The following is a 25,856-nucleotide window of genomic DNA, read 5'->3' as shown; positions in this document are numbered from 1 at the left end:
TTTCTGTTTAGCCTGGCTATCAGCATATCGATTGCTTGCATTTTTCCTAAATCAAGAAGGGACCACCAGCACCTTTAAAGGCTAATTAGATAAAATCTTGATAGTTAACAAGCCTAAGTGATAACTTTCTGAAACAGACTAAAAGATGTCCCAAATGGGAGATTTTATGCAGTTTCAAATACTCTTCCTTCCTATTTGGTTTTATATATCAAATAATAGCATTTTTACATTATGTTTATTACAAAATGATCTTTTGTTCAAAACCAGCACTTCAAGAAAACATAGGGGTAAATTTATTTAGGGCTGAGGTTAGGGGATCCAGGCCACCAATTCAAAAAATACCTGGAAATAAAAGATAATTCAGTTGTGTGGAGAAAAATATCTGGGAGCACTGCTGACACATCTGTCATAATGTGACTTCTGAAACAGCTTGCACCACGGAGAATAATTTCTTGGAGTCTGAGTTGTCTTGAAGAGCCCTTTGCAGTCACCTCTGTGGGCTGATGATTCTCCTTACCTCAGCAATGAGACCATGATCTCTGCATCAGGGTTGTGGAGTGAGTTTAACACAAGGCAGTAAGCTGAGGGCTCATGCTCTTCCGCATTCATGCCACATAGTGAGCAAGCACATCCAGCTTTGAGAGAATGCCTTGCTGCAGGGGATCAATTGGTGTCACAGACTTGGCAGGGGACCTATCTTGCTACTCCTCCTTCCTGCTGCCACTGTAGCTTAGTGAAAGAGCCATGACAGGAGCACCTCCACATCCTCTCCAGTCCCTGCTTGACTTTCAGAAGGCTGTAATGGGTGACTGGCTGTTTCCCTGCCCCTTCCTGGTACAGGGAGCTGGAGGCATCGGCAAGCTACCTGACAGGACATAAAGGTCTGTGTTCAGGCAATCTTGCCCCTTGCTTTGACACTCAGTGCTTTTCATCCCTAATCGATGATCTGGCCCCAAACCTTTTTTGTGAGTTTTTGCCATCCTGGGGAGTGTTGACATGTCCAGTGATCTCAGGGCCAGAGGCTCTGTTTTCAAAACCGAAGACTGGCAGTTATCCTCATGCAAAGAAAATGACTGATTATATCTATTTCTAATTCATTGTTATCTGCTTCATATGCACAACAGTTGCTTAATTTTGGTGGTAATTTCCAGAAAATATTGTCTCTCTCTCTCTCAGAAAAATAGCCTGTCCAGATGCCCCTTAGAAAAAAAAAAAATCTGAATTTGGAAAAAGCTCAAAATCTCTCCAAAAGGAAAGCGCTGAGAAATAACTAGAGCTGTCAGTTAGTTCAACTGTCAGTTCTCCAAAGATTTCAGGGCTTAAAAATGTTAAAAGTGCCAGATGCTATTATCTGTTATTCATGTTACCATTATGTTCTGGTCTTTGCTGAAATCAATATAAACTTCCATCTGTACATTAATGGAGTTTCATCGCTTGCTTTCTTTCTGTAGTGTGCATGCATGAATGCACACATGCTTTTTGCAGAAAATAGTAGTTTCGGACCACTTGGGCTGGTTCTGATTTTTCTTTTAGTCTGGAATTCTTCAGAATTTTATTGCCATTTAATTGTAAATCCATTCAAATGGGAAAGGAAAAATTATACATATGGTTGGACTTGACTAGCTGTAATGATCATCACCTAATAGACCAAAAAGTGGGAAGTGCTAAAGGTGTTTTTTCGAAGCATTATTTCTCCCTCTAAAATTAAATTGCTAGAGAAGCATGCAAGCCAATACATGAAGCTCTACATTCAGTCTGAAGTGTAGAGGATAAAAAAATATTTAGTCTTTAGGTCCAACCTACTCTTTTCAGACAGACGCAACCCCTTTTGGGCCACATATACTGGTGCAAGTTTGTAGAAAGTCGGAGTTTAATTATTCCTTTGCCTACATTCCCTTTACACTTTCTTCCTTTTGCAGCTTTTTCACATTTGAAGATTTCATACTGCTTGAATAATACCAAGAGTTGCACAAGTTACAAGCACATTACTCAATGTTGAAGAAATCCCCTGCTTAAATGTCTATATGTCTCCCTCATTCTTAGGAAATATATTAAAGGATGCCAGCTACGAAACAAACTGTTTTCCCACTTTGGTCCTTACTAGATTCTTTCTTTTTTGAAAGAGCAGTTACTATGAAATTGTAGCTGTTTGTGTATGTATATATGTGTATAACTATTGATTAAAAAAAAAATAAAAAATTTAATAAGTCAATTCAGGAAGTTTACAATTAAAATTTGAAAAAAAATGAATTATTTCAAAGATAGAAAATGAAAATACTGGAATTCTAAGCCCTCTACTATCAGTTATACCGGTGGCTGTAAAAATACTCATGGCAAACTTCATCTTACAATCTTATTTTTGTTAAATGATTCAATGAAACATTTTTAAATGGAGCTGTGAACTACAATACTGTAGCATTGTTGCAAGCATTGTTATACATAATTCTTGATCAGTCTTCTCTGTGCAGCAAGTGTCAGAGAGTGTCATGATGAATACCTCACACACACACACAAGTTTCTGGTCCATCACTAGGAAAAGATCAAGAGATATCTTTCATTTGAGCACATATATATGAAACTATTAATATACCTTGCAGCACAAAAAGGGATGGCTACCCTTGTTTGCTGCAGGTGCATCCTGAGGTACATCACACATCTCAGGATCCCAGTGGAGAGCCAGAGTGATCTTTTCATCACCCTTTGCTCCAGGTTCCTCTCAGCTGTACCATTGACAAGAAATGGAAGAGACTGACGAGTGCCTGGTTTTGATACATAGTTAGGGTCCAGGCAAGACATGCACTAAATTTTTGGAGACACAGCATTGGTCTTCCATTCAGCGATACAGATGTAGCCTGACAGAGTAGCTGTTAGAGAGGAAACTGAGAAGCCAGACTTCCTCAATTTCCATTCTGTTAGGTGTAAACCGTTTTACCTGTGGGTTTTTTTGTTTTTTTTTTTTTTTTTTAAGTTATTTTGACATCTGATCCCTTCCAGCTGGCAACAAAGTGTTACTATTTTCTTTTTTTTTTGGCACTTTTGATTTTACAATGACTTACACTGCTGCTGATCCCTCTAGGACCCTGCAATTTACGTGTATAGAAAAAAGGTTTGTCAGAACTTGTGGACAGAGAATCAGGAACTCAAATCCCCATTCTGTGGATTCCAGTGGCAAAAACAACCCCTCATCCTACTGGAACCAGGATTTAACTCAACACTGGAAAAAAGCCTTTGATGTATCTTGAATCTTGAGCAAAACCGACACCCATTTTTTTCACTTTTAGTTTTTAGCATTTTAGTTTCCATGTTTGGAGGACTTTCAACTCTTTATTATTTCTGTACTAACATTTTAGCACCATCTTTCATTGCTTTAAATTTCTGTATTACTCCTTATCTGATATTTTCCTTTACAAATAAAATTCTAAAAGCCTGAAATAGATCAGGGGTTTTTTATTTAAATTAATCAATTGATAATTTCTATAAAAGAGTGTTTAGAAAAGCTGTATATATGTATTTTTTATTTCCATATTTGTAGCAGATTAGATTATTTTGAAACAAAATAACCCCACAAATGTGGTTGCAAAAATTGGTAGTAATTGATATAGCAATAATATGGCATGGTATCTATATGTATGTGTAGTGTGAGTTTCGGAAGACAGTAGGTAGCCAGTACCAGAAAACAGAAGGAAGTCATATTGAGGATCCAGTCTCCAAATAGGCAAAGATGAGTGCCAGAATCGAGGACCATATGGAAGCTTTATCAGAAGAAACACCCCTGCAGAGCTTACAAGTTCTGTTAGGCAGAATCTCCATTTTCAGTCCAGATTCTCCTCAGCCCTCTGCTCTGCTTTAACAGCTCTGCAGACATCCCTGACTCTCTGTCCTGGCATGTTCGTCAGCTGCACAAGCTTAGAGCATCAATGGCACCAGCCCTGTAAGTTTAGCAGGAGCTGGGAGCTTCTCTTCTCAACCACAGGCAGCAGTTTCTGCTCCTACAGACAGCAATCTCTGGGTGATACATACATGAGTATTGGAACAGAGTCACAAAAACAACATGAAGTCCCAGAAGGGATTAATTGAGATTCAATAATTGATGCTGTGGGTTTTGGAGAATTCTTGAATGATACAATATCCACAGAGCATCCCTCCAGAAAGGAAATACTTATATATCATAAAAATAATAATAATTAATTCTCAAAACAGTATAAACCAAGTTATTTCTGAGCAATCAAAGAAGATTTTTTAGAAAGCAAAAATGAATTTCCTTCCAGGACTCCAAATTTCCAAACTCCTTCTTGAGGGATTGAACGTTCATGGTCCATATCATCCATCAAACAGCACTGTAGCAGTGATGATTTTAATCTATGAACAGTAGAAATCAAGAATTACCCTTAGCAGTCTGCTACTAAGAAAATTCCAAAGCAGTTTGTTCTTATCACTTTTATTTTAACAAGAATCTGTTCTTTGAATAGGATAAGTCATTCCAATCTACAGACCTGAAAAGCTTTGTATTTACATATGTTTACATAAAATAGGGGAGTTTTAATTTATGCTTGCAATTTTCTAATTCACAGTACAATAGGACTCACTTCAACTCTATACAAAACTTAGTGATGTACTTGCTCAGAAAAAACCCAAGAGCATACTTGCCAAAGTCTGTTTTGGCTCTATATATTCAACAACAACTTCTATTTTCTCCATGTATTTTTCTTTCTCTTTTATCACCATTTTATAAATCTAAATAAAATTTTGCTTATATATGACTTAATCAAGCATCTGCCTTTAAAAATACTTGCACAACATTTTTAAAAGTCTACCAATGAGAACCTGAAACTATGAGGTACTAAACTTTATTTCTCAAGACTTTTTTCTTATTAATATTTTCCAAGAGGTTCTCCTCTTGTCACAGTAAGCTATTCATTGAACATTTGGGAGGTTTGAAGAAAGAAACTTTTTGTCACATTCTTATCTAATATTTCAGAAAGATCCAGTGAGCTCTCCAGAAAACATGGAGGAAAAGAAGTATCCAGATGTCTCCATACCAAGTCCTAAACCCAAGCTTCATTCAAGAGATCTCAAAAAGGAACTCATCACGTGAGTCACAAAAAATGCCATGCTTTTCTCTGCCCTGGTAAAGGCTGACTATGTTGTTGTTCTGAGTGGTGGTTTTGAGTAGATTTGCAGGAGCTGAACAGGGAGACGCACATGATTATTCACTCTTGGGGTATGCAACTGTCCCAGGGTTTTCCAGACTGTAGGCAATCTATGGGTAAGTCCTTTATCTGCTTCTTTCAAAGCTGAGTTAGTTATTCTATCATGCCTAAAATCCAGTGGATGCACAAATTTACACTCTGAGAGAATAGGCTAATACTGTCTTTTCCTAAGTACAAAGACTCACTTGCTCTGTTTTAAATTCCAAAACTTTACTATCTAAAATTGCAAAGAAATTCCATTAAATTTTTCTGCATGCAACAGCTTGTTTCAGTTTAGAATTTGTCAGTAAAATTGTCCCACCCAGCTCCTAACACTAGTCACTTTTTAAACTCTCATCTAGACTCTTCACAAAACCCCCTTGGATTCATGTCAGTACCATTTTGATATCAATATGGTGTTTTCACTCTAATAGTCATCTACAGCTTAGTAATCATTTATGACACTATTCTTTTTGTCCCAACCCACAGTAGGTCTTTCTAGGAAAATGCACTCCCTATCGCTTAGTGATGACAGTCCATAACACATCACTGCAGACTCACCCATAAATAAATGTGTAGCATCTCATCACCTTGTGGCACTAAAGCTGTTAGATCTGCCTCTGTCTCTAGAATTTACATTTCCTCATGCAAGCTGCTGTGGAGAGAGGTTCTTTCCCCTCAGGCCATGCAGTCTACATGTTGTCTACTCACCGGATTGTATCTGTAATTGTAGTTCACAATCTAAATTGCCACAGGTCAGGTTTGTTTTGCCCCTTCTAAATCAAACGCATACAAAAATCACTGTGAATTTTTTTTTGTTGAAGACTAAGGCTTTTCTTTTGTAATAGTTATTCCTTTGTGATATTGAACTGTTTTGAGATGTCTGTAAAATACTTTTCTACTTTCCTAAATAATAATACTAGGGCAATGGTCAGCTTACAGTGGTTTTACTGTATTTTTTTAAACAGTGAGTAGAAATAGGTATCTAAAATGTAACTGTGCATAAAATTAAATAAGAAATAATTTTAATTTATTAGAAAACTCTATAGATAATATAGGGATCATACTGTATCTCTATGGTCCCATTGAGCTCACAACTTGTACAGAACAATTCAATACAGTTGGCTCCATCATGAGGAAGTTTTTAAAATGACATAAGCACTTACATAGAAAAACTTTCTGACATGGTTAGCTTAGCTGCAGTGAACTATTGTGTGAAGACCATTTCCTAGCATGTGCTTTTTAGTTTTTCATGTTAATTGTCTTGCCCATAGCTGCATTGCTCATATTGAAATGTACTGTGAAAATGGAGCTGTTTCTTAAGGCTTTTTAACAGATTTGAAAAACTTCCTAACACTCTGCCAGCTCAGAGAAAATAGCCAAGTGGAGATTTCAGTACTCCTTATTCATTGGTATGAAACGCTAGCTAGAAGTATTTGTACAGCTTCTGCTTGCCCTTCTTATCCAAGTGCCCAATGAAAGAAACACAGCTCTTTATTAAGTGACTCTGCAGGGTTGGTGTTTTAGAATATTGTAGAAAGGTATAATTAATTCACTTCCCTCTCTCCCTCCATGCAAAAATTGCATTTCTTGGTATCTCTGTCCTCTTGCAGAGAACTGTATCCAAGTTTGATAAATGAGCTCAGTGCTATGACTGAAGGGCTGAGTCAAAACAGAAGCTATAACGTCTTCTCCAAGTCAAACGTATTTCCATCTCTTAGCAAAAGAAGTGTGATATAATAATATATAAGTGAGCCTATCTGTCCTGCTAAATGTATATCACTTATCATTCACCTCTTATCACTTCTCAGTTCAGCTGACAAACATCTTGGGAAACTTTTGCTCCTATTCTGTAGTTCAGCTATATGAGCTTGATGTTGTCATGGTTTAACCCCAGCTGGCAACTAAATACCACTCAGCCCATTCAGGATGGGGAGGAGAACTGGAAAAGGTAAAAAAAGTGGGTTGGGATAAGAACAGTTAAATAATTGAAATAAAATAAAATATAACAACAACAATAATAATAACAATAATAGTAATAAAAGGAAATATATAAAGAGAGGGATAAAACAAATAACAAAAACCCCAACAGAAAACAAAACAAAAAACCAAAACCAAAGCACTCAAGTACTGCACAATACAATTGCTCACCACACTGACGGATACCCAGCCTGACCTGAGCAGCAATCAGTCCCTTCCAGGTAACTCCACCAGTTTATAGGCCAAGCATGATGTGCTGTGGTATGGAATACCCCTTTGGTTAGTTCGGGTCAGCTGTCCTGGTTCTACTCCTTCCTAATATCAATGTTAATAAACATCGAAAATACAGCACTGCACCAGCCACTAGCAACAAAATTAACTCTAACCCAGCTGAAATGAGAACAGATGTGCTTTCTGTTCTGCAACCGTAACACATAATTTCTCACTTGTGTCAGCAAATAAATATTGGATGTGTTTCTAAAGAAGGTGCTTTATTTTAGTCAGAACTCAAGGGAATTATTTTGGATATTACTTTTATTTGGCTTGTGTTATAGGGAGATCAGCCCTAATGTTTATGAATTGTTGTCAAAATTTGGTACTGGTAATGAAACTGTCATTTTAAGAACCCAGTTAGTGACCCAAAACATTTATGCAAAGCATGGTGGTTTAACGTTACATACATGAAAAAAAACCCAAACATTTTGACTCACTTGCATAGTGGAAATAGGATTTTTTTTCCATCTATGCTTCAAGTAGTAATTGAAAACTAGAGGTGTAATGTAAGTTTTACTAGTTTTCTGCAGTGTCATGACAGTCTTGAGATGTGTAAAGATGAAAATGATTGCCCTAAGTATCATTACATCATTCACTGCAGTATAGTGTGAGCTATGTGGTGTCTTATATATGTTCTAATTTCTAATTCATGTTCTTTGCATAGTTGTCCAACTCCAGGATGTGATGGTAGCGGTCATGTAACAGGAAACTATGCCTCACACCGCAGGTAAGAAACAGCAGGAAGCCTAAAACAGGAAATAGAGCTACTTTTAGCTATTGTCATCTTTGAATATTTTTATAGTACCCATGGATGAATATTCAAAAGTAATTTGCAGAAAGAATACATACAGAAATGTGTCTGGTTTTCCTGGTTTTGTAATATTTTCTGAAGGTCTGGTCTCAATTGACTGATGCAGTTAAGCAGCATATGCTTAGTGCTGTAGCTTCATTTCTCAGTTAAGAACTATAGATAAGTCATTTAGTAAAGTCTGCATTTTCCTAACTGTACAAGCATTCTCTGTACAGATGCTGGTACATGAGATTTTAAATTAAGTTTCTGCAGATATCTTCATGAATGGCTTTGTTTCTGCAGATATCTCTATGAAAAGCTTTGAAATTTATAGATCTGCTAACATAATCTGTGAATGTTAAATATTTTCCTTAGAATGTGCAACTGTCAACCAAGGGGTTGAAATAATAATATCCTGTCTTTCCCTTTGGGAGCAAGTTGGAAGTGGTTGCTGCTTTTTCTGAGCCACATGGACCAGGTGCCCCGCCTGCCATTCATGTAGACAACAGAAGGGCAGGAGTCTGTGTCCCATTGCTTCCCCATGCAAAACTTTGCAGGGGCTTATTAACCTTTGGCCCTAACCATGTATCTTTCCAGCAGTTTAAGAACTACAGCCTAATATTGGCTGCTCCTCTTTTGCCATTATTTAAGGACTTCTTTTTTCCCATTTTAAGTCATAGATTGTCTGGATGTTGCTGTTTGAGGAAAAAGAAAAAGGTTCTGTTTTAGTAAAACATTTTACATCGGGTTTTTTTCAGTGTTTCTGGATGCCCATTAGCTGACAAGACATTAAAATCCCTTATGGCTGCTAACTCGCAGGAGCTTAAGTAAGTGTTGATAATAGCACAGATGTTATTGTAATTTATCTTCGATCAACATGTTCCCAACATTAATGCAGTTGTTCATTTTAATTGCTCTGAGCTACATCAAACTGTTGTCTGAAACTTGAAGTAGTTTGAAAGCTTTTGAGGGAAAAAGAGTTTACTCTTCTCCATTTCTCTTTTTCATTTATGTAAAGCTTCATTTTCATGAATAAACCAGGACCTGGGGAAAAAATTGTAAACCCTAGGAGAAATGCTGTTCTATACTATTTCTGAATCAGAGAGAAATAGAAAATACCTAATGTGAGAGACTGATCTGACGAATAACTCAGTCTGATCCAGTTAGAATAAATCTAGTTAGAATAAGTCTAAAAATGAGACAACTCCTGCAAATCATTTTTTATCATTCATTACCATATACTATGAGTTTAATGTCACTGAAGCAGACATCAAGTCATATGATTTTGTGCTGGCATTATTCTCACCATGAAATGTCACTTACAAAAGGACTGTGCAGGCTGTGCTATATAGACAGATGTATAGGGACATATGAATATTTCAAAAATCTGTAGTCAAGAGAGGCACTGGCAACCAGTCATCTAGTTATTGAATTGGCTTTGTCAATAAGGATGTGGGGAAGAGGAAAGGATAATTAGAGTTCTTTCATAGCTTTCCCTCTGCAACTTGTAAATTGGATCACATAATAGATGGCTTGGAAAAACTCATGAATACATGTAAAAAGGGGAGAATCCTGTGACTGTCCTTTATGTCCTTTGGGTTCATCCTTAGACCAGATAGAAGAAAATAAACTTTGATCATGGCACTATTAAGCTGTTCTGATGGTATTACTAGCAGAAGTGACTACATTTACCTTTGACTCAGTGTTTAGCTTCCCCAGATCATCTGTTAGTGGTCTTATTCCCCAGTCTGTCAACTTGAATTATAAACAAAATGCTGAATTGATGGTAACTACAGAGTTGAACCTACTGGAGATGCAGCAAAACGGCAAAGAAAGGCCATTTGTACGGGCAACTGTTCAAAGCAGTTCCCAAAGCCAGTAGGTAAACTGACACATTGGCACAGTGCTTCAGTTTTTCCATTGCTGAGTCTCAAAGGTATAAAATTCAGTTTTAGCTTGTTTTAAAAGAAGCAGCACAAATAGCAAGGAACCGACTTGCAAAAATGCTGACAAATTTGAAATCATTTGCTGAGTCATATATATTTGTCCCTGCTTTTGTTGGCTTTCTGCCATATATAGACACTCACACAAATATTTTGAATAGTTGCTCTTCATGCAGCCCCCCCCCCCCATATTCATGTGTGAACAAGGAAATTTGCATACCAATATGGTTATTTTTCCACTAAAGCTTCTAGAGTTTTGGTCATGCCATAAGGAAAGAGGAGCAACAGCATATGACTTAAATGACAAACTGCACACTGTACGACATGTATAATAAGTGAGTTGTGAAAGGCAAAGTCAAAGTTCGTGGACATTTCACAGACAGAAATATGTTGCATAACGCACTTAGCATTTAATTTCAATTAACTAGAAAAAGAGCAAAAATCAAAATCTGTTCACAGACAATTCGCAAAAAGAAAAAGGGCTAAATAAAATTATTTTCTACAAGCATACCACCTTATTTCATCTCCTGCGAACATGGTGCAGGTGAAATTTTAAACAAAACTCTGCTTCTGATAAACATTGCTTAAATGGAATCTTATGCCAAAAACTGCAGTCACGCTTGCACTGGTATGCTATATGATGTAAATAGTTAATTTTACTATTGCTATGTGAACAGAGGGCATAAACGCTCATAGAATCAGGCCACGAAAATACTCTCATGTAGTTAGGCAGGAATATGAAAAAACTGTGTATTTTTTCCAAATGTTATTCATGTTTAATTTGCCAGAATCAAGATATGATTTTGGCATTAATTATGAAACTCTAAGCCAGCAAAGATACAAGGCTTCCATGTGATCTACAGTTTGGAAATAAGGAAGATCTGTTCAGAAAGCGAGCCTTTGACTCAGATTCAAAAAATATTTTATCTGAGTATTCTTACTGCACAGAGCAATCTAAAGTGGTCAAATAAAACCACACCGAAATTAGTGACGACTCAGATTTTATAGCTGTAAGGTATAATTATGATTGATTATCCTATTTCATCAAAGAGCTTGCTTATCAAGCCTTAACGAATTTTAGAAGTATGCTTTAGAAAGATATTTATCTGCAGTTCAGAAAATTTGAAGAATAAGTAGTCAGTCTTATCCTTAGACATGTTTGTTGCACTGTCCATTTTTTAGGAGAGATCTAGCAGTTTTTCTCAATAGGTTTCACACAACATATAGATACTGATGCATATTGCCTAGGCAGCACGACATATTTCATTCAGTAGTTTTCTTAACTGACCTCCATGGTGAGTTGGCTTAACTACAGCTAACTACAGTTAACTACAACCATCCTTGTGATCTTTCTAGGCACTAAAAGTACCAGAAAGGCTCTTAGATCTGCAGCATAGTGTACCAATTTTATGTGTAATTGCAGTTCATCTATTTAAAGACAAAGCAACCTTCTTAGAGAAGGGAACAAAATTGCATGTATACGATGCACAGTTACTAGAATTTCTATGTGAAATAACTGAGAGACTTGTTCTTGGAAAAAAACTTGATGAATTGTAGAAGAATCTGTAACCTACATCCACCTGAGAATTGACACCTTTTAGCTAGAGCTCCTGGGGCCTTTGGTCCTCCAATGTGAATCTGATTTTCTTGGCTCTGCATGGGAATCCATAACAGGGGATGACTCCCTAAGCTGGGGCACTAGTCCAAACTCATCAGCCAGTTAAAAGCTGATGAAGATTCACAGTATTACTGACTATAAGGCAATACTTTGTTTGTCGGTGTATCTTGTATGGTGGAATTTCACAGTCCATACAAAGATATAACAAATATTCTGAAAACCCAACCCAGTGATCAAGCTTAGCAGTCTTGCTAGTGAAGCTTCTTATTAATTTGTCAGCAGCCCATCTGAAATATCATCTTATAATTTTATCAGTATAGATGAAATCTCAGCCTCAAATCTTTAATGACCTCAAGAATACCTTGGACCCTAACTTGGTTGTGAAATCTGTGTGGTACCAGAAGTGATAAATACAGATGGGGAGATTTAAATTTAGTTCAGTGTCTTTTTTGAGTCCGTAACACTCTGATTCTCCCGTAAAGAGCTCTTACGGAATTAAAGCCCATGTCTAGTCTATGCAGAGAACCCTTCCATCTGTGATCATCTGATAAAACAAGTAGCCAAAATTAATACCCATAGTATTTGGCAGATATTCTGGATTTGCTTGTGAGCATTCTCATTCTCCAGACATCTGCCCTTGCTGCCTGCTCCACATGACATTGTGCCCAGTCCCTGTCCCACACTTAGACAGGTCAACATTAAGCTCTACACAGTTGAGCATATCTGGCACTCTGCAACCCACACCTCTACCTTTGCTGTCAGTGTGAGGCATGTCATTCTGCCAAAATATTTTGTTCAGAAAACGTCATTATGAAATGTTTTGACATTATGTTTAGGAAAAAAAAAAAAAGTCTCCTTTTTCTTCAATTGAAATTATTTCCTGAATTCTACTTGAATCTGTGAATAAATTTGGTCATGTCCAAAAGAAATCACATTTTTGACAAATTAATTGTTCACAGAAAAATAGTTTTAAATATTCTGTGAAGAGATACACCTGCACACTCAGATGTGCTATTACAATTCTATTTGTAGGTGTTTCGTACGGCAGTCTACCAGTGACGAGATTAAATCACCCATCAGGAAAGATACAGTAATAACTGAGACCCTTAAAAGAGTACTGAGCAATGCAAGTTTCCTTAATGGTTCAGTACAAGATTATTTGCCACAACTTTCTGTAATTCTGACACTCTGTAAAAAGCATAGCATTCAGAAGGCCCCTAGGGATGCTTAGAATAAGAACTTTGTGCTGCATAATACAGAAACATAGAAATGGCTGGCATGATTTTTAAAGGTAGATATTTTTTTGTGCTGATTTGTGTGCTGAGGTGTGTTTCTCTTCTCTTAAAAACAAACAAACCAACCAACCAACCAACAAACAAAATTGAAACCAAACCACAAGACAAAACCGAAAAAAACCCACAAAAAAAAAAGAATGGCTTTAAATAAAATAAATAAATGAATTAATAGAAAAAAAAAAAAAGAACTTCTTAGAAGGAAGGTGCTACCAGTAAGGCCCCGCTCCAAACTACATAAAAATCAGCAGAAAGACCTACTGAATCCAGTAGGCTTTTGGAGCACATTCTTCATATACGAGCAGCAAGGCCACCCTCACAAACCACTGGCAAAAACAGAGTAACAGGCAGGTTTGTTTCTTGTCATTGTATGGATGTTTTAGTATTAAACATTCATACTTAAAAATGCTTGTTTTTTTCACACACACACAGAGAAACCCCTTAACTGTGAGAATGAAGTATAATCCAATTGCCAAGCTGAATACCCAATCGAATCTAGTGCTAGAAAGACCTGGTCCTGTCATATACTTACAGTGCTAGAATATACAGATTACTAAATTCAAATTCTGGCTATCATCTACTGATGCCCAAAAGAGAAACTGCTTCTCTGCTTCTGTTTTCCCTTCTGTAAATACTGGCAAAGTGCTTATTTATATCTGTACCTGAGAACATCAGAGGAATAACAAACAAACACATAACAGTAAATTTACAAATTGATCTATATCAAGCTGGTTTTTTTTCTTTTTTGTAATATTGATCATATACAAAGAAACATGTTTGGTGCAAACAGTGTTACAAACCAATAAAATCTACATATGATATGCAATATATTTCATATTTCTTACTAAAACTCTTAGAAAAAAAAAATATGAAAGGAGTCTGCTCATTTAAAGGAAAATCAGCAAAACCTTGTTTTAATTATTCAGCAAAGCTCTGCTGTTCTTTCTTCCATCCTACAAAAAAAGGAAAATGTATGTGTATTTCCTGTGTGTTTTAGAAGCTGTATTTTGTAAGCTCTCTGTATTATTCCATAGGTGCCCGACACCTGGCTGTGATGGCTCAGGCCACGTGACAGGGAACTATGCATCCCACAGAAGGTAAAAACCATCCCACCATACGGAGCTACAGAGCTCAGGAATCTTGACAAGCAGCAGCAGAAAAAGGTAGTTTTTATTCTGTGTGTTTCTTTCAGCTTATCTGGTTGTCCTCGTGCCAGGAAAGGAGGTATCAAAGTGACTCCTACCAAGGAAGAAAAGGAAGACCCTGAACTTAAGTGAGTACTTAAGCAGTGCTCTAGCAGAGAAGGGGGGAAAAAAGCCCATAAAAGCTCAGGAATTGAGGGATCATATGAGATGCTCCAGCCATGAGAGAATAGGGCCTAGAGCTGGAGCTGAACCAAGTGTTTCTGCTTCTAGCAATGGTGGTGAAGTTCATTATCTTGGAGATCGAACAGTGAAGAGCAACTGCTATCCCTGCTTGCATTGTTCCAATTACTTTAAACAGTGCTAAGAAAGTGCCACTTGGTTGAAGAATTTGGCAAAACAAAGGAAAACAAATTATTTCTGCCTGTAGTGAAACGTGTCAGTTAATTAAATCAGAGTGACACATTCAAGTCATATTCCAGATAATTTAAATATATGTAAGTCTCATGTCTTTTCTGTATGCATAAATTAAAATTTCACTTAAAGCGAAACGTGGAAGCTAATAGAGATCACTGCATTCCTGGCCTGCATACATATTCCATTAAAATCAGTGAACTATAGCTAACAGAATATAGTTATGAAGATTTAATTGTTGTTTTTAATATGTGCTAATGACACAAGAGAAGCTACATAATACTGACAGAGCAGCACAAAAAAAATCACAAACCTTTACTTTGCAAGTATTTGCATGAATTGGTACAAGTTGTCCAGGTACAGGTACCTGTCTTCTGCTTCATAGCAGAAACCTAGATAGAGAGGAGAGATGCTGACTTGCCATACACTTTAAGAAGTGTGATTTACTGCCTGTGATAGAATTTAAATTTTCTTTCTTTCCTGGTAAAATATTATCTAAATTAATGTTTCAGTTTCTTAGGCTGTACAACTGTATTTTAAATTGCCTGATCTTAAAATTAGCTGAACCCCCACAATTCAGCTTGATGTAAATTGGATGCTCAGATACAGGGTGCCACCAGGGACCAAGTCTTAATCCGTTAACACAAAGTGGCACAGGCACCTGAAATTATTTTCTCAGACTTTCTTGAGACTATCTTTGCATGCTCTCTCCAGTGAAAATGGGTTTTTTTGGTTTGTTTCTGTAGATGTCCAGTGATAGGCTGTGATGGCCAAGGTCACATATCAGGTAAATACACTTCTCACCGCACTGCTTCTGGTTGTCCTTTGGCTGCCAAGAGACAGAAGGAGAGTCCTGTCCATGGGTCTTCACTATCCTGGAAACTGAACAAACAAGAGCTGCCACACTGTCCTTTGCCAGGCTGCAACGGGCTGGGTCATGTTAATAATGTTTTTGTCACCCACAGAAGGTATAACTTTGTGTTTTCTCTTCTCATTTTTCCTTAATGTTCCACTGTTGAATTGGCAACATGTGGGGTTACAGTCTGAATAAATTGTGCTGAAGTCTTTTGAGTAACAACATAGTTTACATTGCAGCTGAAGTAATACAGATCAGAATAACTTTCAGAGAGCTGGAATCAACTTTTAACCTCTTTTTCCATGTTCCCAGGACTTTTCTTTAGATTAGCACAGTGTCTGTACAGTTTAAAATTTAAGAGAGTTCTTTCCTAGGCAAATAGCTGTATATCTTTTACAGAAACTGCAAATATCATTGAAATGTCACCAGAAAAGATTAAGTAAGAGCAATGGCTGTGTTAGTTTCATCTTTCTACCAGTGGAAAAGCTGTTTTCATAAACTTTGAATAGCTATAACCACACAAAGAAGTAAACATGAATTACACAAGTTTGAATTTACAACAGTCTAACAAAGAAAACTATCCTAAGCAGGAACACACATATAACACCACACATAAGTAACAATAAACACCATGATTTTATATATCATTGTAAAAACATTTGACCACATTCAGTCAATACTTACTTAAAGAATTTGTCTATAGAACCTGAATTACTACCTGGCAAAATTTGGTATTCTGCCTGTAGAAGGAATTAAGTCTACATTCTATATCTCCTTTGCTTGCTTTCTTACACTCTGAACCAACTTATCAAATACACGGATGTACAAAGTGACATGAACAAATTCAGAGTCCAGTGCTACCCTGACTTTATAATCCCACATTAAAGTCTTTACATTAGGACATTTCTGTAAACTGGGGCTAATTAAGCAAATAACATAAATAGTACACTGTCTGGTTGCAACACATCTTACAGATGATTTCTGTCCTACATAATGCTGGAACACACTCAAGATCATGCTAGTTAAAATAAGGAAGTAAATATAGCTTTATGATATGATATCCTTTCCAAGGAGATCTGAAACATAAGAAAACCATGGCTTTGAGACATTCTTCCAGTTAGTTGTCTGTTTTGAACAGAGATACTAAAGGAGAATATTAGAACTGGAGAACTAGCACCTTTCCTATGTAACTTTTAACTAAACCAGTGTGAAGGTAACTTTAACCTGCAAAGATCGTTTCCTTTTTTTCTCAATGTGGAAACACCATGTCTGCTAGGACTTTTTGTTTCAGTTTTTACACAAAACCAAAAATTAACCTTTTTCCTGTGGAACAAAATTTTCCTTCACTCCTTACTTGGCTACATCTCAATACATATCTCTCTGCCAGTTCTTCAGCATATGGGTATTTTTTCTTTGTTATTTATAAAGATAGTATTAAGACAGTGCAATTCATCTTAGCCCTTTAGTGGGCTATAAAAATTGCCTCGGATAATTATCAGTTGATGAAATTGTAAGCTTTAAAATAGCAAAATGTAATTTCATGTGAACAGTAGTTAAAAAGCAAACTGACTATATAATAGAACCATTCAAAAAAAAAATTATAGTCTATAGGGTATATTCAGAGTTATTATTGTATTGATCATTATTATGTATCAAAAAACCGATGTAATAGTTGTACACCGTGGAAATTGTCCCATTAACCAAATATTTTTAGGATAGTAAATTTGCCATTTTAAAGGACCCATATTGGCCCTCTCCTCTGGAGCATGAGCCATTAATAAAAACAATATAGAGATTTTATTTGTAAGTGTTGGAACTTCAAGAATTCTGTAAATGTATCTTCACATAGCAGTGTCTGCCACTGCTATTTTGATTATTCTGAAATATACTTAAGAGTTGTTTGCTTATAGGCTGAGATTTCTGTGCCAATTTTCAAGCTGGAATATACAGTTAAATGGCTCTTTATGAGTTTTGTCATTCTCAGAAGCTATGCTATAATGGAGATACTGATATGACCTTAGGTACAAAGGTCTTTCCAAGTGCATGATAATATTGCCTGAAAGGATTGTTGTCATTTTCAAGTGGGTGCTAATGTTTTTTTTTCCTATCTGTTTCAGCCTGTCTGGTTGTCCTCTGAATGCACAAACCATAAAAAAGGGCAAAATTTCGGAAGAATTAATGACTATCAAGCTTAAAGCAAGTGGCGGTAAGGAGATTTGTAAAAGATGATGACATTTATTTAGATAGAAGGGCCCTGACTCCCATTTATTCTTATGCCCCTTTGTGCCATTCTGGCATTAATTCTCACTCCTTTCAGTTGTCTCCTCCAATAACAAAATCTTTGCATGAGAGATTATAAAATTATTCTCATTTACATCATGATAAATCAGCATTAAGGGTATGCTCTCATCTTGTATTAGAGCATTTTTTTTATTTGGAGATACTTTCTGTATTGTTATTACTAATAAATTATTAGTTACAGATCAGGAAGATTTAGCTGTCTGATGACTAAGGTAAGAAGGTATAAATATTGTGTGCAAAAATTGACTCTTCTCCTTAACTTGAATACTACATGGTTTAGTATCTGTGCAGAACTTGGACAATTTTGCAAACCCAAGTGTACAGGAACAATAACCAAATAGTTATAAGGGGAAATATGTAGCATTCTCTTTTCTTTTACGGCATGATTTAGAAAGTTGGGTATTGAGCCAGGATTCAGGGAACTTAGTCTTTATGCCTTCAACTGCGGAGCAAAACAGCAGTTACATTAAGCAAAAGTTTGCTTCCATGTATCTATGTTTTCACTGCGGCAGGGACTACTTCTTACAGTTTTCCCAAGCTGGCTCTGCAGCAGACTCAGTTCAGGGCTCTAGGCTTTAAGACAGGAACAACAGTGGCACAAATCTCTAGGCAGAGTTGGTCTCAGAGTGATACTAAGACAAAAGAGAGACGCGCTGCCAGCAGCTGTAGCTGCTCAGTATTTTTCAGAACAAGTCTTTCATTAAAGACCTGAGATTTTCATTCTTTGTAATTGCTCTTTGCTGCTATTTAAATTTCACTGTTTATCACATGTAACCAAGGCTGTGCTTTTTGAAGTTATTCTGCATTGAGACTTGCCCCCACAGAACTTCTTGCAAGATCAGAAGCAGATACATAAGAGCATACTAAAGTCAGCAATTACACTAGTGGAAATGTTACCCTGGAGCGTTGCCTACAAAAGATGGATTGCTGTTCCATTTCTTTTAAAGCAGAAAAAAACTCAAACAACATTGTAAATATCCCCTCATGTTTTTTAATAAAATTTTTCTGGGCTATTTTTCCTTTCTGTGCCCTCCAACTTGCAGTTGCCTGTTGCACTGAAAAAAAAGAATTGTGAAACATGAAGATTCAAAAAACATCTATATTTCTGCTCATGTATATAGGAAACAATTTTGACAGTAAAAGGAAAGTAAGAGGCAACTTAAGGATCAATCATTTGATCAAAAGCTTGTTATCTTCCTCTTGATCAGTAAAAGGTAATGCAGTTTGTTGCTCATACATCCATTTATATGTGGACACTTTAAATCTGATATTGGTATTTTCAATGATTTGCAGGTATTGAGAGTGATGAAGAAATTAGACACCTGGATGAGGAAATAAAAGAACTGAATGAATCCAATCTTAAAATTGAAGCTGACATGATGAAACTTCAAACCCAGGTATGACACTGACATGAAAGTTTTACCTTTTCTTACGCTACGCTTAAGCAAAATCAATAAATGAAATGCTATGCAAATGCATGCTTACACACAGCTAGTTTCCTGTGCACTTGTTTTCCATCCTTCTGTGGCACTTAAAAATACCAAAGTCCTACATGCTATTTTGTCAAGTTTCTCTTTGCTTGTTATCTGCAAATAAGCAGCATATTCCTGGGTATTGTCTTAAAGATCTGGTGAATGACAAATTCAGGGCAGTTTGTAGCTAATCTTGTCAAGCAGAAAAACTGTATTTACTGAACAAAACATTCCTTTTTCTTTGTTGACCAAACTGTGAAGAATCCCATGACTGTACTTTTTGGGAGGATATTGCCTCTTACCTGCACACTATAATTCTTAATAAAAGTTGACTTTGTTCTTATGTGTAGCTAAGAAAATCTCCCTAGTTCAGTTCACCCACTGTCAGTTATTCAAATAGTTTGAATTTTGCCTCCAGGTAACACCTGGTAAAGAATGCATGCCTTTTGCTAATTTGTGTAGCAGAGGAGTTTGAAGGGACCTATGGAAAAGAGTAATTCTCTTTCATTTTTTTTTATACTGGAGAGATTAAATTGGCTTTAAGATGCTGATAGTGGTTCTACAGAGTGAGCTTAATACGCTCATCGCCATAGGGGCTCCTATATGCACCTGGGAGTTCACCTGGGAAAAGCAGGTAAAAGCAAGAGCTGAAGCTTAGTCAATATTTTAGGAATAAGAGTTTAAGAATAAAGTTCCTAAATGAGATCTAGCAACTGAATATAAGTCTAAACTGATCTAAACCAAGATGAGTGTAACCATACTCCTCTGTATTTGTACAACACTGGAATGTACAGTGTTGATTGTTTCTGCAACAACCACTGTGTGTATGCTCTAAATGCGGGTGAAGTGTACGGCAGCTATGCTGGATCTAAATGACCAGGGTTCACACTGCAAAGGTTGTGGGGATATCTATCCCAAATTGCACTGTGTGGAGGGTGGTGTTTAGTGTCTCAGGACACTTCAGTTCTCTCTGATCACTATGCTGTTTGCACAGAGATTGCACAATTTATGCAGACAGATTTCTTATCCTCAGACTTGCTCCTTGGTGAAGGCAGTCTGACCAGCAAAGCCTGAACTGAGCTACAGCTGAAGCAACACATCCCTACCTGGTTTCCTCTATTGCTTATAATCTAGCCTGGGCAGGTGTTAGGCCATGCTGCTGCAAACACCTTCCAAAGAAGTGGCTGTAGTGGATTGCAGGCAGACAAAAAGGGATCCCTGAGGATTGTTTTGCTGTGTCACAGTGTGTAAGGAAATGAAGTGTCAACAGCAAGGGACATTTAAGCAGTGCAGAGAACCTAACAAGGACGGGGTGGGTATAATAGCTGTGGATGTGACTCCGTCGCTCTGTGCCTTGTGGGGCTGTGGCCAGGCACAGGGATGGCAGTCCATGGTTCTGCCCTGCCCCGCTGCCTCGCTGCCTGCTGCAGGGCAAGGAGATGGGCAGCAGGGAACCATACGCAGCCGCTGATGCCTTCTGCTTTTCAGCACTGCTTTTGACATATAAGCCTTCAGAGCTGAATATATTCCCAGGAGGGTCATGCTAAAAATATATCATTTTGTTACCTTGGACCCTTTTTCCTGCTCTTTCCAAAACCCTGGGTTCCATTCTGTTGATTGAACATCACCTTTGTGATGATCGGTGTGCACTCAACCGCTCAGTTTCCTTTGCACTCCCATTTTTCTCTTACTGTTTCCAGTGCCAGTCCTGTTGCTTATCCCAGCCATCCCACAGCTCTACCCTCCCTCCAAGAGCAGAGCAGGAAAGTAGCCTGACAACTAATACCCATGACCTTGCTATTATGGTCGATCAGCAGGGACGATGTAGGAGCCCGGCAGCAATGTAAACATCGGTCTCCTTTCTCCTCCCCTTCACCAGCCCTGAAGGCACACTCTCCATCCCAACTCCACACTGACCTTCCCATCTGAGCTCAATTCCTTCCTCCCAGTGCCCAGCACTCTCCAGTGCCTCGTTGCCACAAGGTTTCTTTGTGAACCAGCATCAGAGTCCATCAATTCACAGCAAATACAACCTTCTCCTTGCTCTGAATATTCTGTGGATAAATTATAATTATCCTAAAAAGAACATACCTGAGTTTTAGATCCATCATGGCCCCTCTTACTACTGCCTTTTGGAGTTCAAACTGCAGTTGCAGTGCTGCCAAGAGTCTGTCTGTTTGCGTGTTTGTACCTGCCTGTGTCTTTTAGATCACATCTATGGAGAGCAATTTGAAAACAATAGAAGAAGAGAACAAACTCATAGAGCAGAACAACGAGAGCCTGTTGAAGGAGTTAGCTGGCCTTAGCCAAGCTCTCATCTCCAGCCTCGCTGACATTCAGCTTCCACAGATGGTAAGACCACAGACAGCAGCTTCCCACCTTCTTTGAGACTCTTTTGCCAGCATTTGAAGCAGATGACCAAGCTCAGGGACCAGCAGAAGCACTGGAGCTGCATTAACAGAGAGCTCTTTTAGGCTAATTTACTTTGCAGAGATGCTGCATCATGAAATCTGTGGGATAGCAAGCACAGTTTCTTCCAGGACTGAACCAGCCCTGGTATCTCTGCCGTTTCACATGGTGCAGGACAGGCTTTTCCCTCATCCCTCTCTATCTGTCTGTCCATCCTGCACAAAGAGTGAAAACTTCACACAAAGAATCCTTATTTACTCTGCTTGTAGATCAAAACTTAAACCTATTTCATACAAGTGATTTTCCTGGAGCCAACAAAGCTCTACCTTTTCAAAACTCCATGTACTCTGTCTTAGTTGCAAGCACAGGCCAGACCCACAGAGGTACTTGGGTTTCCAGAGTTACAGCGCCCTTGCCCAGTTTCAAAAGCGTCACTGGAAGATTGCATGATTACAGTTAAGGGGATGTCAGCCACAATCTCAGAGCCAAACCAGTCACAGTAAAAAGCAAGTTACACTGACAATAATATCTCCAACCCCTTTTCTTGCTTGGAGAGTGTGTGGTTCCCTCAGCACATGCAACAACCTTAATTTCTACAACCCCTCCATTCATCTGGACGGCTGCCCTGACTTCTCCCCAGTTGCCATATCGCTGCTTTTCCATGCTTTGGGATTGGGTGTTTGGGTTTTTTGGCCTTAATTTTCTCTCTTACAATTATAATCTGTTTTGTCTTCATTTAGGGACCAATCAGTGAGCAGAATTTCGAAGCATATGTAAATACACTCACAGACATGTACAGCAATCTGGAACGGGACTATTCCCCTGAATGCAAAGCTCTGCTGGAAAGTATCAAACAGGCAGTGAAGGGCATCCATGTGTAGGATGTGAAAGCTGCTGGGCAACAGAAATTACTTAACAGCAGTAAACTCCAGATGGATCTGTTAGGAGTTCATGTACTGCTAAGGGGTGTAGGTTGCCATGCTGCATTTACAATTGCAACATTGCACTAATTTTTTTCCCAGCTGACATAAAAAAATAAAAGAATAAAAACACAACAGACTATTTGTATTAACAGCAATGCACTCTGTTAGTATATTGTATTTATTTCAGTACGATTCCTTTTTTTTTCTTCTTTTGCACTCAGTTTTTGTAAAGTGAATGTAAAAAGTGTGTGTGACTATTTTTTATATTTTTTATTTATTTCTAATCAAAGAGTTGTTTTTTTTATCTTTTAACAGCATTTTTGTGGCCTGCCATATTTTTACAAATGTGTTTATTAATTTATTTTCCAATGGGATTTTAAATAGACTGAAAGTTATACTGTAAATTATATAACTTGCTGGGTTTGTACAGGAAGAAAAAAAAACCTATGAAAGTAACAAATGACTGAACCGTGGTTCTAATTTTATTTTCCTCACATCCTGCTTTTTTATAATGGCTTTGTATCAGAAATGGGTTTGCAGTAACATGAGATGTGAAGATGCATGGGATGAAAAGATAAATGGTGCCCACTAGTGGGGAACTTGGGCTCTTAAAAGCACAGTATGCTGGAAAACAGTGTGTTAAAGAATACGTTAGCAATAATGAAATATAGCAATCCGCAAAGCACTTGACTTGGCTGTGTGATTTAGCCTATGCGAATGATTATTTAAAATGTTTCAAGAGAACTTCAGATTTATTTTACCACTGCAGTTTTTTTCAGAGTTAGTTCGTGGAGGGAAATGACAATTATTTCTAAACAAGAAGGATAATTTGATAGGACTGGTACTTTTTTAGTACAAAACATTGAGATTTTAAACAAGTGACCAGTATTGCTATGGATTTGGATTTGAAAAATGCAAACACATCCCAGGCTGAAGTCTTTGCACATAATGAATCAAACGCCTCTCCCCTGAAATAGCATTTAATACTGGTTTGAACTTAACAGCAGCTGAGAAGGCAGTGGTCTGGAGAGGAATAATACCACTCCAGAGCAATGGTGGTTGCTTTTCCCTTTGAATGAAAAGTAGCAACACCGTGACTGGTTTCTCCCATCCTTCTTCACTAAGACTAGGCTGATACTAAATTTGTTACCAGTCTTTTGGTAGGGTACCAAGTGCTACAGAGCATACAGACAGATGGAGGTGTGGACAGACGAGCACTTGCACAGAGGTGCTGGCATGTGCCTCAGTATCTGATTAGCCTGGATGAGGAATTTCTGAATCTGTCAGAAAGAAGCAGTTGCTATAACAGAGGCAATGTCTATTTCAGGGATTGTAAGTAACTAAGCATTGTTTCAGAAGTTTTTTTTATATTTATTTTTTTTAAGAAAAAGGTATAAACAACCAGCTAAACTGCCTTTTTTGTATGCACACACACCTCATGTGCATATGTGCCTCAGTGTAAATGTATACATGGATCTAGCGTGTGTTTAATTTTTCCGTGCTATAATGAAAGTGTTTATTTTTATTAGCTGCATTTATATTTAGATTGAATATGATGGCATTCACAGGCTTGACATATACAATTATATTATTACTGTTCCTGCACAAAAGTACTATTCAAAAGTGATTCGACTCTCATGCACTGTGGTCACTGTTCTGCGTTAGGTGGGGCTTGCTTTTTGTTTGAGGGTTGATTCAACTCTCCGATCCTAGTTTAGACAGGGGAAAATGTATGTTCTTAGGAGCTGTGTTTATTTTTAAATTGATTTTTTGAAAGCTACCATACGTGCTGTCTAATATAAATAGGAGGACACCAAACAAAAATTTGTTATTAAAGTTATTGTTCTTGCTAAAATAACAAAAAGCGAGCATTTGTTATACTTGTTAAATGCATACAAAATGAGTTCACTCATTACAAAGACTAAAATTTAATTTACTAAATATTTTAACAAATTTGTTATATATTTTATTTAAGTAAAAAAAAAATCTCTTACTGACTTATGTATTTATTATTATGATTTATTATGGCTTCAGGTTAATTTATCTGTGTTTGGTTGTTTGCTCAGGATGTTCTGTGAAGTATGTATTTATTTGCCTCCTTTGTACTTGATGTGTTTTGTAACGTGCACTGATTTTTTTTCTTTTTTTTTTCCTTTTTTTTTGTGTTTAAATGCATTGATGAGCTATACTGTAAATTAGACCTTTTGTAAAGAGCAATGATGTATGCATTTTTTAATTTGGAGTAGTTTGTATACTGTTTCTTCATACAATTAATATTTCTTACATCAAAACAACAAAATTGTGTTCTGTGCTGTACATTTGGTGTATGGTAGAAAATAAAATTGATAATGAAACATTGCAGCAAGTTTGTTGGGTTTTTAGCCTCTAGATGCCGACTTGTATTACACTTTCTTAACTGCACCTGGCACTATACAATGTGTCAGATGTTTTTCTTGCTTTGTGTACAAAATGTGTCATCCCTGTAAGTAAATTTCTGGTATAAATAATTTAATTAGTGTTTTACTTTGTCAATTTTAAATAAGGCGGAAAAAAAAAATGAAACTGCTTAAGGGGTCCTTTTCACTTCTGAATGGAAAAAAAAAAATCAAGATTATAATCACTGCGTTATTTAATGCATTCTTTTCTTGGCAGCTATAGACTTCATTTATACTGATAAAGTACAAGATTTGTGCTGCCCTTTAACAGCTGCTAAATGATGTTTAAACATAAAAGCCATTGTAAAGTTTCCAGCAATTTGGAAGCGCCCACAGTTCCAGTGCAATTTTCTGCTGAGATTTGCAACGCTTAGATTTTGCACAAATAAAAATCTGCTGGTTTTAGAAAGACAATATTTCCAGTATCTAATGGACTTTCTTTTTTCACTGCCCATTGTAGCAAACACAGGCCAGATTTATTTAGAATGCATGCTAATGGATTGAGGAGCATTTCTTGCCTCAGGTTCCAGCTTCCACGGATAGACCAAGCATAATTTTCATTTAGAATACATGGTAAATTTACAGCCCATAAAGTACCTGGTAATTATTTATTTGAATAGACATAGATAAACTAAAATGGACTCTGACACAGAAAAACTAACATACATTGCATTTAAATAGAGTAGAGGTTCAATTTGGATCATGACACGAATCCTGACTTGTCTTTTGACAAATCTTTCTGACTTTGGAGCCATAGAGTCAGCAAGAGGCTGGGATGGAGACAAACTTGTCCTAGGAAGCTCGGTGCAGAGTCTGCTT

General features: G+C 37.2%; 1 protein-coding gene across 1 annotated transcript in view; it reads left to right on the top strand.

Annotated features, from left to right (window-relative positions):
• ST18 (ST18 C2H2C-type zinc finger transcription factor) overlaps positions 1 to 23,133 on the top strand; it is a gene marked incomplete at its 5' end in the record, with an annotated part of 68,894 nt that extends 45,761 nt beyond the window's left edge. Inside the window, 10 exons of the mRNA XM_080610901.1 lie at positions 4,979 to 5,091; positions 8,107 to 8,169; positions 8,991 to 9,059; positions 14,120 to 14,182; positions 14,278 to 14,358; positions 15,388 to 15,609; positions 17,615 to 17,703; positions 19,092 to 19,195; positions 21,479 to 21,622; positions 22,420 to 23,133. Of these exons, the coding sequence (XP_080467027.1) occupies positions 4,979 to 5,091; positions 8,107 to 8,169; positions 8,991 to 9,059; positions 14,120 to 14,182; positions 14,278 to 14,358; positions 15,388 to 15,609; positions 17,615 to 17,703; positions 19,092 to 19,195; positions 21,479 to 21,622; positions 22,420 to 22,560 (1,089 nt within the window). The 3' untranslated portion in view covers positions 22,561 to 23,133. The remainder of the gene's footprint in view (positions 1 to 4,978; positions 5,092 to 8,106; positions 8,170 to 8,990; positions 9,060 to 14,119; positions 14,183 to 14,277; positions 14,359 to 15,387; positions 15,610 to 17,614; positions 17,704 to 19,091; positions 19,196 to 21,478; positions 21,623 to 22,419) is intronic.
• Between the last annotated feature and the right edge of the window lie 2,723 nt (positions 23,134 to 25,856).

The sequence above is a fragment of the Psittacula echo genome, assembly GCF_963264785.1.
Source record: "Psittacula echo genome assembly, chromosome: 2".
NCBI classification, from domain to species: Eukaryota; Metazoa; Chordata; class Aves; order Psittaciformes; family Psittacidae; genus Psittacula; species Psittacula echo.
Note: the sequence above shows the minus strand (reverse complement) of the source record. Positions and strands in the feature narration are given on the sequence as shown.